A 13741-nucleotide genomic window follows, 5' to 3' on the forward strand; every position below is an offset into this window, starting at 1 on the left:
TTTTGGGGTCTTACATCAATCACTTATTCAATTGTCCATTAGTCAAGCACAGATAATCAAGGTAATCCCTCCTATTCCCATCGAATATTCATGAAGTCATTTTGTGGCTCATTGCTTGCTCGGACATCCGGCTTAATCGTTACTCAGACAGTTGGTTTCCACGTGGGTCATGACAACCCCCCAAGCCGATCAAGTTTGTCTTGTTTCAGGTTCTGTGCTACAGAAGTGTCTTTGGCAGAGACAACAGGTCCACACTGTCCTGTGTTTATCAACCCAGAAAGCTTTCCTGATAAGAAAAGGAGTGAGAGAGAGACCCCCATAATAGTCAATACATTTCCAAAGATTTATATAAGGTTATTGGTGATTTCTTAAAGATGTCCCCACCAAGAGAGGGATTATCTTTATTGACATCTCAACTGATTTCAGACTAACCTCACCATTTTAAGCTGTTTCCAAGCTTGCTTTCCTAATTTCTGAATGACATTCCCTGGATAACAGACTGAAGCTACTCGAATGATCAGAATCAGCCACACAAATCCATAAGCTGCCATCGAGAGTAAATGTCAAAACTTTTCCAGTAAGTGTGATAACTGTTGACTTAGATTCATCCTCCCCACCTGCAGATCATCTTTCACAATTCTAAATTATTGACATGCTGTAAATACATCTGGTTCAAACATAAGTTCATGCACGAACTTTAAAGATTCTCCAGGTCTCTGTTCACTTGCATCCACCTTGTGGATATTTTCTAACTGATTCTGGACCTCATCAATTTGTCCTTTCTGAACCGGTTTAGAAATCTTATTGAGGATATACTCGTAATCCGTGTCACCCTCTTCTCCAATCCACAGGATATCTCTCACCCCCGGTCTGTTTTCTCTGTTAGACTATCTATCAGTCATTCCCTGTAATGAGGCAGTGCCATTGTATAGTCCTGGCTTCACTTAGGAACTTCTCCATTCATGTTTAACGAAAACTGATCCCACTCCGAACACCACTTGTAAGATTTAGCTTCACAAATCACAGATTACCCAAAAAGGGTGTTGAGCTCAGAAGTGACTTAAAGTATTTCATTGAGGAACAACAGTTTAAGTGTGATGCAGAAGCTAAATAAACAGGAAAAACCCACAAACTGACAGGTGAGAATGGTTTACCAGTCCCAGAGGACAAACAGGATGATACAGAGTGAGTGCTGGTCTCTGTAGCTGGTGGCTGCAGTCTCCTCTGAATGGTTAACTGTTGTGAGCCAGAGTGTGGGTATTGGGCTGAAGTCAGTACGGATCACTTCAAAATTTCTTCACTCTCGAGAGCCTGTTTTAACCTTCACGCAGACAGTTAGATTACATGAGGGTCATGAGATTGAAGGCCTGTGCTGCAAACAGAGTTAACAGGTCTGTCCTGTGTTTGTCAGCCAGTAACCTGCTGTGGAAGCTTTCTTCATAACACAGTGAGCTACTTCTATAATAATCCAGAAATTTCTTCAGATTTTATAGGGTTATCGGACAGAGATTTTTTTTTACAGCCTAGTACTTGGAGTGGAACTTGTGTGCACTCCCGAGCTGAGGGGAATACTTTTTTGATTTGATTTGATTTATTGTCACATGTATTAGTATACAGTGAAAAGTATTGTTTCTTGTGCGCTATACAGACAAGCATACTGTTCATAAAGAAGGAAACGAGAGTGCAGAATGTAGTGTTACAATCACGGCCAGTCATAGCTAGGGTGCAGAGAAGGATCAACTTAATGTGAGGTAGGTGCATTCAAAAGTCTGATGGCAGCAGGGAAGAAGCTGTTCTTGAGTCAGTTATGTGTGACCTCAAACTTTTGTATCTTTTTCCCCGAGGAAAGAAGGTGGAAGAAAGTATGTCTGGAGTGCATGGTGTCCTTATTTATGCTGGCTGCTTTGCCCAGGCAGCGGGAAGTGTAGACAGAGTCAATGGATGGGAGGCTGGTTTGCGTGATGGATTGGGCTACATTCACGACCTTTTGTAGTTTCTTGCGTCTTGGGCAGAGCAGGAGCCATACCAAGCTGTGATACAACCAGAAAGAATGCTTTCTTTGGTGCATCCGTAAAAGTTGGTGAGAGTCGTAGTTGACATGCCAAATTTCCTTCGTCTTCTGAGAAAGTAGAGGCACTGGTGGGCTTTCTTAACTATAGTGTCGGTGTGAGGGGACCAGGACAGGTTGTTGGTGATCTGGATACCTAAAAATTTGAAGCACTCGACCCTTACTACTTCGTCTCTGTTGATGTAGACAGGATGTGGAGATGCCGGCGTTGGACTGGGGTAAACACAGTAAGAAGTTTAACAACACCAGGTTAAAGTCCAACAGGTTTATTTGGTAGCAAAAGCCACACAAGCTTTCGAGGCTCTGAGCCCCTTCTTCAGGTGAGTGGGAATTCTGTTCACAAACAGAACTTATAAAGACACAGACTCAATTTACATGAATAATGGTTGGAATGCGAATACTTACAACTAATCCAGTCTTTAAGAAACAAAACAATGGGAGTGGAGAGAGCATCAAGACAGGCTAAAAAGATGTGTATTGTCTCCAGACAAGACAGCCAGTGAAACTCTGCAGGTCCACGCAACTGTGGGAGTTACAAATAGTGTGACATAAACCCAATATCCCGGTTGAGGCCGTCCTTGTGTGTGCGGAACTTGGCTATCAGTTTCTGCTCAGCGACTCTGCGCTGTCGTGTGTTGCGAAGGCCGCCTTGGAGAACGCTTACCCGAATATCAGAGGCCGAATGCCCGTGACTGCTGAAGTGCTCCCCAACAGGAAGAGAACAGTCTTGCCTGGTGACCTGCAGAGTTTCACTGGCTGTCTTGTCTGGAGACAATACACATCTTTTTAGCCTGTCTTGATGCTCTCTCCACTCCCATTGTTTTGTTTCTTAAAGACTGGATTAGTTGTAAGTATTCGCATTCCAACCATTATTCATGTAAATTGAGTCTGTGTCTTTATAAGTTCTGTTTGTGAACAGAATTCCCACTCACCTGAAGAAGGGGCTCAGAGCCTCGAAAGCTTGTGTGGCTTTTGCTACCAAATAAACCTGTTGGACTTTAACCTGGTGTTGTTAAACTTCTTACGATGTAGACAGGGGCATGTTCTCCTTTACGCTTCCTGAAGTCGATGACAATCTCCTTCGTTTTGTTGACATTAGAACATAGAACATAGAACAGTATAGCACAGAACAGGCCCTTCAGACCTCAATGTTGTGCCGAGCTTTATCTGAAACCAAGATCAAGCTTTCCCACTCCCTATCATCCTGGTGTGCTCCATGTGCCTATCCAACAACCGCTTAAATGTTCCGAAAGTGGCTGACTCCACTATCACTGCAGGCAGTCCATTCCACACATTGAGGGAGAGATTATTGTTGCCGCACCAGTTTACCAGATTCTCTATCTCATTCCTGTACTCTGTCCCGTCAGTGTTTGAGATCCGACCCACTATGGTGGTGTCATAAGCAAACTTGAAAATCGAAATTCTGTACCCACAGGAGGGGTAAGATTTGGGAACTCACGATTCTCCATCAATTCTCATTCCCCTTCTTTCTGGTGGATAATGGAGGTGTCACTGTGTGTAATGTGCAGGTCAGTAAGAATTCTCAGCAAGGATTAATCAGCACTTTCTAATTGGAAATGTTCATCAGGAGAACCTCTCAGGCACTGAATTGTAGAGTTTGTACCAAAGATCAATTTAGGATTGAAGTAAAAGTTCAGAATCTTGTTGTAAACTAATTTCTGATGAGAGTTGCTGAGTTATGGGGAAAGATCAGAGGCAGCGGTTCTTAAAGGGAAGCTGCAGCCCTGAGAACACAATCAGCTCTAGATCTAGAATTTTAAACTTCAGCCCAGTTACAGGGATTATTAACATCAACGAAACAAAATCCAAACCAGATAAAACTAGAACCAGAGGGCACAACCTCAGGCTAAAGGGACAATCCTTTAAAACAGAGATGAGGAGGAATTTCTTCAGCCAGGAAATGGTGAATCTGTGGAACTCTTTGCCACAGACGGCTGTGGAGGCCAGTCATTGAGTGTCTTTAAGACAGAGATAGATCAGGGATCAGGGGTTATGGGGAAAAGGCAGGAGAATGGGATGAGAAAAAAAATCAGCCATGATTGAATGGCGGAGCAGACTCGATGGGCCGAGTGGCCTAATTCTGCTCCTATGTCTTATGGTCTTATGAACTGTCAGTATTGAACTGCACTAACAGCAGAATCCAATCCCTGCAGTTAATTGTGAACTCGTTGGTGCCTCAGCAGGCTGCCAGACTGAGTGAATCCCTTCCCACACTCGGAGCAGGTGAATGGCCTCTCCCTTGTGTGAACATGCTGGTGTCTCCTCAGGTGCGATGAAGAAGTGAATTTGTTCCCACACTCAGAGCAGGTGAATGGTCTCTCTCCAGTGTGTGTTCGCTGGTGTGTCTGCAGGTGAGATAACTGAGCAAATTTATTCCCACACTCAGAGCAGATGAATGGCTTCTCCCCAGTGTGAACTCGCTGGTGTACACTGAGCTGGGCTGAAGACCTGAATCTCTTTCCACAGGAAGTGCAGCTGAACAGCTTTTCCTCAGTGTGAATTCGCTGGTGACTTAGCAAATCAGAGGGCCCAGTGAATCCTTTCCCACATACAGGGCAGGTGAATGGTCTCTCCCCAATGTGAACTTGCTGGTGTTTCAGCAGATTGGATGACTGAATGAATCCTTTCCCACACTCAGAGCAGGTGAACTGTGTCTCTCCAGTGTGAACTCGCTGGTGTCTCCGCAGGTCAGATAACTGAGTGAATCCCTTTCCACACTCCAAGCAGATGAATGGCCTCTCCCCAGTGTGAAACCGCTGGTGTGTTAGCAATTGGGATGACTGAGTGAATCCTTTCCCACACTCTGAGCAGATGAACGGCCTCTCCCCAGTGTGACTGCGCTGATGAATTTCCAGCAGGGATGGAGAATTGAATCCTTTCCCACACTCCCCACATTTCCACGGTTTCTCCATGGTGTTGGTGTCCTTGTGTCCCTCCGGGTTGGATGATCAGTTGAAGCCTCATTCACACACAGAACACGTGGACAATTTCTCGTCACTGTGAACTGTGTGATGTTTTTTCAGGCTGTGTAACTGGTTCAAGCTCTTTCCACAGTCAGTTCACTGGAACACTCTCTCTCGGGTGTGTGTGTGTCTCGGTGCTTTTCCAGTCACACTGATATTTCAAACCTTTTCCCACGGGCAGAACAGACAATCATTTCTCCTTCCACATTCGAAGACTGACGATATTCAAATCCTGATTAATCGAGTGACTCTGTCGGCTCTTTACGTGATACTTGGTTTGAGTTTCTCGTCTGCAAATCCTCCCGTTCTAATTCTCTGCAAAAAGAGTTTACAAAGTCATCACCGGAAGAACAGGAAATACTAGTTCCTATGGAACACTTTGATCTCTTGATCCCCAAAGTTGCAAATTCCTGTCCCACTCATGTCTTTAGTTTAAAATTCTCCTCTTTGTGTTCAAATCTCTCCAGGGCTTCATCCCTCCCTATCTCTATATTATCCTCCAGCCCCGCAACCCGCTGAGATATCTGTGCTGCTCTCATTCTGGCCTCTTGTACATTCACTATTTAATTGCTCCACCATTTGAGACCATGCCTTCAGTCTCTCATCCCCAAACTCTGAAACCCTCCCCCTTCACCTCTCCCTCTAGCTGCTATATTTTTGTCCTTTAAGGCACTGGAGTATTGCTAAAAACCTTTTGTATCTTATACTCATCCGGACAGACACAAAAATACCAAATTGTAAAGATTATCAGTTGGACTTGTGAAGTGTTTTACTTACACTTGCGAGAAGCTATATATAGTCAAACACAGGGAGCTGTCCTCTGCATGTAGAAGGAACATGTCCAAGCAATGGGCCTTTTCTGAAACTAAACAAAGGGAGGAGTGATAGTTCCCTGGTGCATTCTCCATGGCAACATCCTAACCAATCAGAACTGACTGTCGAACCAGTCAATACATGTTCCTCATGCAGCAGCAATTGTTGTTTGCTTTGAAAAATGGTATTTCTGCATCTGTCTGGATGAGTGCAAGATGAAAAGCTTCAAAAACACATCTCTTTCAATCAGCAATACTTAAATTCCATACTACTGAGCGACCATGGGTTTACAATTCCATTGTTGCTGATCTGAAAGTCCCAGTGAACGCACATTTTATGAATGGCTCATTGCCACCTATAAAGATCATGCATAAAAACAGAAAATGCTGGATAAACTCAGCAAGAATGGGAGCAATTGTGGAGAGAAACAAAGTTAATGTCTGAGTCCATGTGACCCTTCTACAGAACATAAAAAAGATATAAATGATAAACTTGAAGAGGGGTGGGGCAGAATGGAAAGCTAGTGATCGGTCAGAGTTAAGGAGAGATTGATAATGATGTCAGGGGCTTGAGAAAAAAGAGGGTGTTAATGGAATCATTAGGGATTGAAGAATGTTGACTGTGGCAAAGGTTAGATACGGAATGTGTTAATGGAAGATCAGAGGTCAGTACTCAGTGGGAGCAAAACTGAACAACAAGGGACAGTGGCCATGCAGGGCAGTTGTGTTGGGATAAGCCAAGAGGAACTGAATAGCAGAAAACAAAAAAGGAGAGTGAAGATGGAAGGGAAAGTTCACATTCTAAAGATGTTGAATGCAATGTTGAGTCCAGAAGACTGTAACTTGCCCAGTTGGAAGATGAGGTGTTTTTCATTCAGTTTGCATTGTGTATCACTGAATCATTGCAGCAGACCAAGGGTGGGCATGAGAGCAAGATGCTGAGTTGAAATGGTAAGTGACCGGAAGGTTGGGGTCAAGCTTGGGGCTGGAGTGAAAGATGTTTCCACAAAGCAGTCACCCAGTGTATGTTTAATATCCCCAATGTAGAGGAGACCACAAAGGGAGCAGTGAATATAATTCACCAAGTTGGAGGAAGTATAAGTGAAATGCTGCATCACCTGAAAGGAGTATTTCTCCTTGGGCAATGAGCAGGTAAAGAGGCAGATGTTGTACATTCTGCGATTGCATGGAGATTGCGCATGCACTTGAGTGCACATTGCCCCGCATAAAGATGGCAGCAGCGCATGCGCTTTGGTGCAGATCGCCTCTATAAAGATGGTGGCCGGTATCTGGGGTCTCTCCTGGAGAAAGATCGCCGCGCCGAGCAAACGCGGGACCGAAAGCTTATTGAGGGTTTAGTGAAGCCGAGGGCTTATGAAGCCTCTCCAACTTACCTGCTGGCTCTATTTATGTTTACGGATTTAATTTTGACTCTGGATCCACACTCGCCCTTTGCAAAACTCGCATTTTAAAACCTCTCGCTCGAGCTCTTGCCTTCCGTCTCTACCGACTGCGCATGTGCCAACACACAATGATTGACACCGATTCCGGACCAATCGGAGGAGGCGATGCTGGAGGTTAGAGTGTGAGCGGCTGATGCTCCGACCAATCGGACTGAATGAGGGGCGGGGTCGGGCTGAGAGTGAAACATGCGCAGTGTCGGTGCGGTATCGGGATGAAGGCGATCGGATTCTCAATGCACCGCTGGGGACACAGAGAGACTCATCCAAACACTGAACTGGGATCTCAGCCCAGGGAGGAGAGAGAGTGTGTGGGACCGGCATCTGAACAGGGATCTCAGCCCAGGGAGGAGGGAGAGTGTGTGGGACCGACATCTGAACAGGGATCTCAGCCCAGGGAGGAGGGAGAGTGTGTGGGAGCGGCATCTAAACTGGGACCCCAGCCCAGGGAGGAGGGAAAGTGTGTGGGACCGACATTTAAAAGAGAGGAAAAAATGTTCCAGAGAAACTGGAATTGTCTGTTCAGAATTTCTATCCTGGACTGACGATGATTAAATTTGTAAACTTTTGCAGAATATTGGAAGTGAGGATTTACAGCCAAAAGTTCAAACCAAACATCACGTCAAGATCAAACAGAATGGCTCAATTCATCAGGATCTGAATATCATCAGATTTTAAATGTGGAAGGAGAAATGTTTGTTCTGATTTGACTTGGGTAGAGATTTGAAGAATTCGTGTGACTGGAAAAGCACCGAGTCTGTCTCTCTCTCTCACTCACACACACACACACACACACACACACACACACACGAGTGAGAGTGTTCCAGTGAACTGACTGTGGAAAGAGCTTTAACCAGTTACACAGTCTGAAAAAAACATCACATCATTCAGTGAGGAGAAACTGTACACGTATTCTGTGTGTGGACGAGATTTCAACTGATCATCCAACCTGGAGAGACACAAGGACCCTGATACCATGGAGAAACCTCAGAAATGTGAGGACTGTGGGAAGGGATTCAATTACCCATCCCAGCTGGAAAAGCATCGACACAGTCACACAGGAGAGAGACCATTCACCTGCTCCATGTGTGGGAAGGGATTTGCTGACTCATTCTGCCTCCAGTCACACTTGCAAGCTCACGCTGAGGTTAAGCTATTCTGCTGCACATCCTGTGGGAAAATGTTTAGGTATTCATCCAACCTCATTGTACATCAGCAAGTTCACACTAGGGAGAAACCATTTACCTGCACTGTGTGTAGGAGGGGATTCACTTGGTCATCCCACCTGCTGAGACACCATCGAGTTCACACTGGGGTGAGGCCTGTCACCTATTCTGTGTGTGGGAAGGGATTCATTCTGCCCAAGACCACAAGGAACTACAAAAGGTCGTGAATGTAGCCCAATCCATCACACAACCTAGCCTCCCATCCATTGACTCTGTCTACACTTCCCTCTGCCTCGGCAAAGCAGCTAGCATAATTAAGGACCTCACGCACCCCAGACATACTCTCTTCTGTCGGGAAAAAGATACACAAGTCTGAGGTCAAGTACCAACTGACTCAAGAACAGTTTCTTCCCTGCGGCCAACAGACTATTGAATGGTCTTGCATTGCATTAAGTTGATCTTTCTCTACACCTTACAATGACTGTAACACTACGTTCTGCACCCTCTCCTTTCCTTCTCTATCAACGGTATGCTTTGTATAGCGCGCAAGAAACAATGCTTTTCACTGTATACTAATACACATAATAATAAATCAAATCAGAATCACAGTCACACTTCATTATCCACCAGAAAAAAGGGAAATGGTCCTGTCTGGTACAGAAATACCGGGAATGGAGACGAGTCCAATTGAAGTAATGGACGAAATAAATTGCCCTCTAATCTCTTATAAAATCTTGAATTAAATATAAAGAAAGGGCTCGCTCTTGCTCTGTTATGAAGAAAGCTTCCACAGCAGCCTGCTGGCTGACAACACAGTACAGGCTTGTTATCTTTGCTCAGGTCATGTAGCCAGGGATCCCTGGCTGACCAGGGACATTGAGGCTCTGGTCAGGTAAAAGAAGGAAGCATACATTGGGTTTAGGCAATCAGGGACAAGTGAATCACTTGATGTGATTAAAAAGTGTAAGAGAACACTTCAGAGAGCAATCAGGAGGGCAGAAAGAGGGTATGATATAGATCTGACAGGTAAGGTTAAAGAAAATCCCAAGAGGCTCTATAGCTATATTAAGAATCGAAGTGTGGCTACAGACAGAATAGATCTTCTTAAAAATCAGCATAGCTGTCTGTGTGTGGAGCCACAGGAGATGGCTGAGATTTTTAATGAATATTTCTCCCCATGTTTACTGAGGAGAATATCATGGGTGCTAAAGAAATAAGAGGCTATGTATTGGGCCACACACATATTACTTGGGTGGAAATATCTTCAGCCTTAATGCACTTTAAGGTGGATAAATCCCCTGGGCCTGATCAAGTGTATTCTTGGATCTTTTGGGGGGCTAGGGAAGAAATTGCAGAGGCCCTTGCAGAGATATTTGCTTCTTCTCTTCCACTGGCAAAGTTCTGGAAGATTGAAGCGTGGCTCATGTTGTTCCGTTGTTTAAGACGAGTAGCAAAGAGAAGCCGGGTAATTGCAGGCTGCTGAGCCTGACATCAGTGCTGGATAAATGACTGGAGAGAATTCTGAGGAACAGGTTCAGTGGGTCGGCATGGACCAGTTGGGCCAAGGACCTGTTTCTGTGCTTTATTGCTCTATGGCCAGTGCTCCATTTGTTATCGGTCTTTATACTTCGAACAAGCTTTCTCTCATACTCAAAATTTTTCTCCCTTATCATTCTTTTCATCATTCTTGGCCATTTTTAATATTCTGACCAGTTGTCTGACCTGCCAGTCATCATTGCACAATTGTATGTGTTAGAGTGGGCCAAGGCTGAGGCAGCTGTGTTATATATATTTTAAAAAGAGAATAGACCAACGTTTCAAGTGTGGATGACCCTTTTGTCGAGCGGTGTTCATTCATCCGTTGTCGCAGTGTCTGCATAGTTTCCCCAATGTACCATGCCTCGGGACATCCTTTCTTGCAGCGAGATGTCCCGAGGCATGGTACATTGGGGAAACTATGCAGACGCTGCGACAACGGATGAATGAACACCGCTCGACAATCACCAGGCAAGACTGTTCTCTTCCTGTTGGGGAGCACTTCAGTGGTCACGGGCATTCGGCCTCTGATATTCGGGTAAGCGTTCTCCAAGGCGGCCTTCGTGACACACGACAGCGCAGAGTCGCTGAGCAGAAACTGATAGCCAAGTTCCGCACACACGAGGACGGCCTCAACCGGGATATTGGGTTCATGTCACACTATTTGTAACTCCCACAATTGCGTGGACCTGCAGAGTTTCACTGGCTGTCTTGTCTGGAGACAATACACATCTTTTTAGCCTGTCTTGATGCTTTCTCCACTCACATTGTTTTGTTTCTTAAAGACTTGATTAGTTGTAAGTATTCGCATTCCAACCATTATTCATGTAAATTGAGTCTGTGTCTTTATAAGCTCTGTTTGTGAACAGAATTCCCACTCACCTGAAGAAGGGGCTTAGAGCTTCGAAAGCTTGTGTGGCTTTTGCTACCAAATAAACCTGTTGGACTTTAACCTGGTGTTGTTAAACTTCTTACTGCATTAAACTTGCCCAGCAGGGCCTCTCGTATCAGCAGACAGGCAGCTGCTTTGTAAGACAGCTACAAGTAGAGACAAAGTCAGAGATAAGAGTGTCCTGAGAAGAGAGATTCATTGTGAAGGCTCAAGGATGGTTGATGGATGTAGCAATTCTCATTCCCCAAAAGCTGTGAATCCCTATCCCACACACTCTCCCTCCATTCTCACTCTGCTGTATCTAATATTCACCCTCCCAATTCTCCTGAAGATGCTGATTCAAGCTGAATGACAGATCCATGTCCTGGACACAGAGAGCTGGAAATCTCCATGCAGGCGGCCAGACAGATATATGTCTATCTGACTGGACTAACAATGTGTGGAATGTACAGACTGGGGGAACAATGGGTGGGGGCGGGGCTCCCGGGTCCGCGCGCCTGAACCCGGAGACGTCACCGCGGAGCAGAGTGAATCTATTGGCTGATTCAGGCAGGGCTCCATTGTGCGGTCACAATGACTCAGAGGGGCGTTCCCAGCACACAGTGTCCCATTGGCAGCAATATCACTGGTTACAGAAGCAGCACACTGCGGATTGGACACCAGCTCAGCGCGGCTGGCGGTCAAAGCCCCGCCCAAACCCACGTGGGCTCGGGTTCCGCCCCCACATTGTCTACATGCGGCAGATTGACCAATGGCAACCCGTGGAGGACCGGATGGGCGCTGGTCCTCCAGCCAATCAAAGTCCGGGACTTGTATGCAGCTTCCTCCATTCCGGCCCAGCTAAACTGCTCCTCTCTGAATGAAGATTGAGCTTCAGACAGATTAATATTGTACTGTAGCGACCTTAGATATTTCCAGTCATTCGTCTCTTGCCTATTAGAGTCATTAGTGTTTGGATTTCTTTTCCACAGGGATGAGTGGAGGGTGAGAGTCATTGAATATATTCCAGGGTGAGTTAAACTGATTTTTGATTGATAAAGGCGTCAAGCGTTATGGGGAACAGGGAGAAAAAGGGAGAGAAAGTTAAGATAAGGAGGGATTTCCTCACTCAAGTATGTGCGTAGTTTTGGAATTATGCACCCCACGCTGAGGTAGATCGGCCAATTCTCAATCAATGATTGAGGCAGTTCGATGGGCTGAATGGCCAACTGCAGCTCCTGTTTCTTATAATTTCTATGTGCTGGAGAGGAAGCAGTGAGCATGGATCTGTCAATCAGCCTCAATCAGCACCTTCAGGAGAATTGGGAGGGTGAATACTAGATACAGCAGAGTGAGAATGGAGGGAGAGTGTGTGGGATGGAGATTTACAACTTTTGGGAAATGAGGGAGGAAATAATGTTCTATAGAAACTGGAATTGTGTCTTCTGAATTTCTATCCTGTTCCGACAGTGATGGCTTTAATAAACTCATTTTACAGGATATTGAAAGAGGAATCGCATTCCGAAATCTCAAACGTCACGTCTAGATCTGACAGAGTCATATTCCTTGGGAGCTGAATATCATCAGCCTTTGAATCGAGAAGGAGAAATGATTTGAAAAGATTTCAAACATCAGTGTGACTGGAAAAGCACCAACACACTGCCACACTTGAGTGAGAGTGTTCCAGCGCACGGACTAAAGAGCTTTAACCAGTTACACAGCCTGAATAAATATCACATCATTCACAGCAGGGAGAGACTGTACTCGTGTTCTGTGTGTGGATGAGGCTTCAACTAATTGTCCACCCAAGAGAGAGGCAAGGACACCTGCACCATGGAGAAACCATGGAAATGTGCGGACTGTGGGAAGAGATACAGAACCCCATCCCAGCTGGAAGCTCATCGGCGCAGCCACACTGGGGAGCGGCCATTCATCTGCTCTCACTGTAGAGAGGGATTCACTCGGTTATCCATCCTGAAGCAACACCAGCGAGTTCACACTGGGGAGAGGCCGTTCACTTGCTCTAAGTGTGGGGAGGGATTCACTCAGGCATCCGCTCTGTGGAGACACAAGCAGGTTCACACTGGAGAGAAACCATTCACCTGCTCTCAGTGTGAGAAGGGATTCACTCGGTTATCCCAGCTGCAGACACACCAGCGAGTTCACACTGGGGAGAGGCCATTCATCTGCTCTCAGTGTGGGGAGGGATTCACTGACTTATCCAGCCTACGGTCACACCAGAGAGTTCACACTGGGGAGAGGCCATTCACCTGCTCTCAGTGTGGGAAGGGATTCACTCAGTCATCCACCCTGCAGAAGCACCAGCGAGTTCACACTGGGGAGAAACCGTTCACCTGCTCTCAATGTGGGAAGGGATTCAGTCAGTCATCCAATCTGCAGATACACCAGCGGGTTCACACTGGGGGGAAACCGTTCACCTGCTCTCAGTGTGGGAAGGGATTCACTCTGTCATCCACCCTGCGGAGACACCAGCGAGTTCACACTGGGGAGAGGCCATTCACCTGCTCTCAGTGTGGAAGGGGATTCACTCAGTCATCCAATCTGCAGACACACCAGCGAGTTCACACTGGGGAGAGACCGTTCACCTGCTCTCAGTGTGGGAAGGGTTTCAGAGTTTCATCCCAGCTGCTGAGACACCAACAGGTTCACGAGTGATTCCAGGGGTTGGATTCTGCTGTTATTGTTTCTGCTCTCAATTACATCCAGGACTGCATTTTGTTCATTCTCACAGTTGGTCAATGGGGAGGGTCGGGGGGTTTCTTTCTGCTGGACTGGCCGGTCTCACGACTTTGCCTCCAGTGGGCTGATGCTCTTTGAGTCTTG

General features: G+C 46.0%; 2 protein-coding genes and 1 long non-coding RNA gene across 3 annotated transcripts; 1 reads left to right on the forward strand and 2 right to left on the reverse strand.

Annotated features, from left to right (window-relative positions):
* Positions 1-4192: 4192 nt before the first annotated feature.
* LOC144485858 (uncharacterized) lies at positions 4193-5246 on the reverse strand. Its single transcript, XM_078203933.1, has 2 exons — positions 5205-5246; positions 4193-5022 (listed from the first exon to the last, which is right to left on the reverse strand). Exons 1-2 carry the CDS (start codon positions 5244-5246, stop codon positions 4243-4245), a joined length of 822 nt encoding a protein of 273 aa, XP_078060059.1. The 3' UTR covers positions 4193-4242.
* A 24-nt stretch (positions 5247-5270) lies between these two features.
* On the reverse strand, positions 5271-7302 carry LOC144485875 (uncharacterized). Its single transcript, XR_013496200.1, has 3 exons — positions 7259-7302; positions 5830-5917; positions 5271-5367 (listed from the first exon to the last, which is right to left on the reverse strand). It is a non-coding gene; the product is annotated as an uncharacterized LOC144485875 (long non-coding RNA).
* Positions 7303-12859: 5557 nt separating this feature from the next.
* Positions 12860-13573, forward strand: LOC144485859 (uncharacterized; the record flags this gene model as incomplete). Its single annotated transcript, XM_078203934.1, has 1 exon — positions 12860-13573. A coding segment is annotated over one exon (714 nt), but the record flags the coding sequence as incomplete, so codon positions are not given.
* Between the last annotated feature and the right edge of the window lie 168 nt (positions 13574-13741).

This window comes from Mustelus asterias, unplaced genomic scaffold (assembly GCF_964213995.1).
Source record: "Mustelus asterias unplaced genomic scaffold, sMusAst1.hap1.1 HAP1_SCAFFOLD_241, whole genome shotgun sequence".
In the NCBI taxonomy this organism is placed as follows: Eukaryota; Metazoa; Chordata; class Chondrichthyes; order Carcharhiniformes; family Triakidae; genus Mustelus; species Mustelus asterias.

Excerpts from the sequence above, each read along its gene's own strand:
- LOC144485858 (XM_078203933.1), bottom strand. The coding sequence starts at position 5,246 with ATGATTGTCTGTTCTGCCCGTGGGAAAAGGTTTGAAATATCA. Across the intron at positions 5,023-5,204 it reads GGAAAAGGTTTGAAATATCA|GGACACAAGGACACCAACAC; the intron begins GTGTGACTGGAA and ends TCCAACCCGGAG.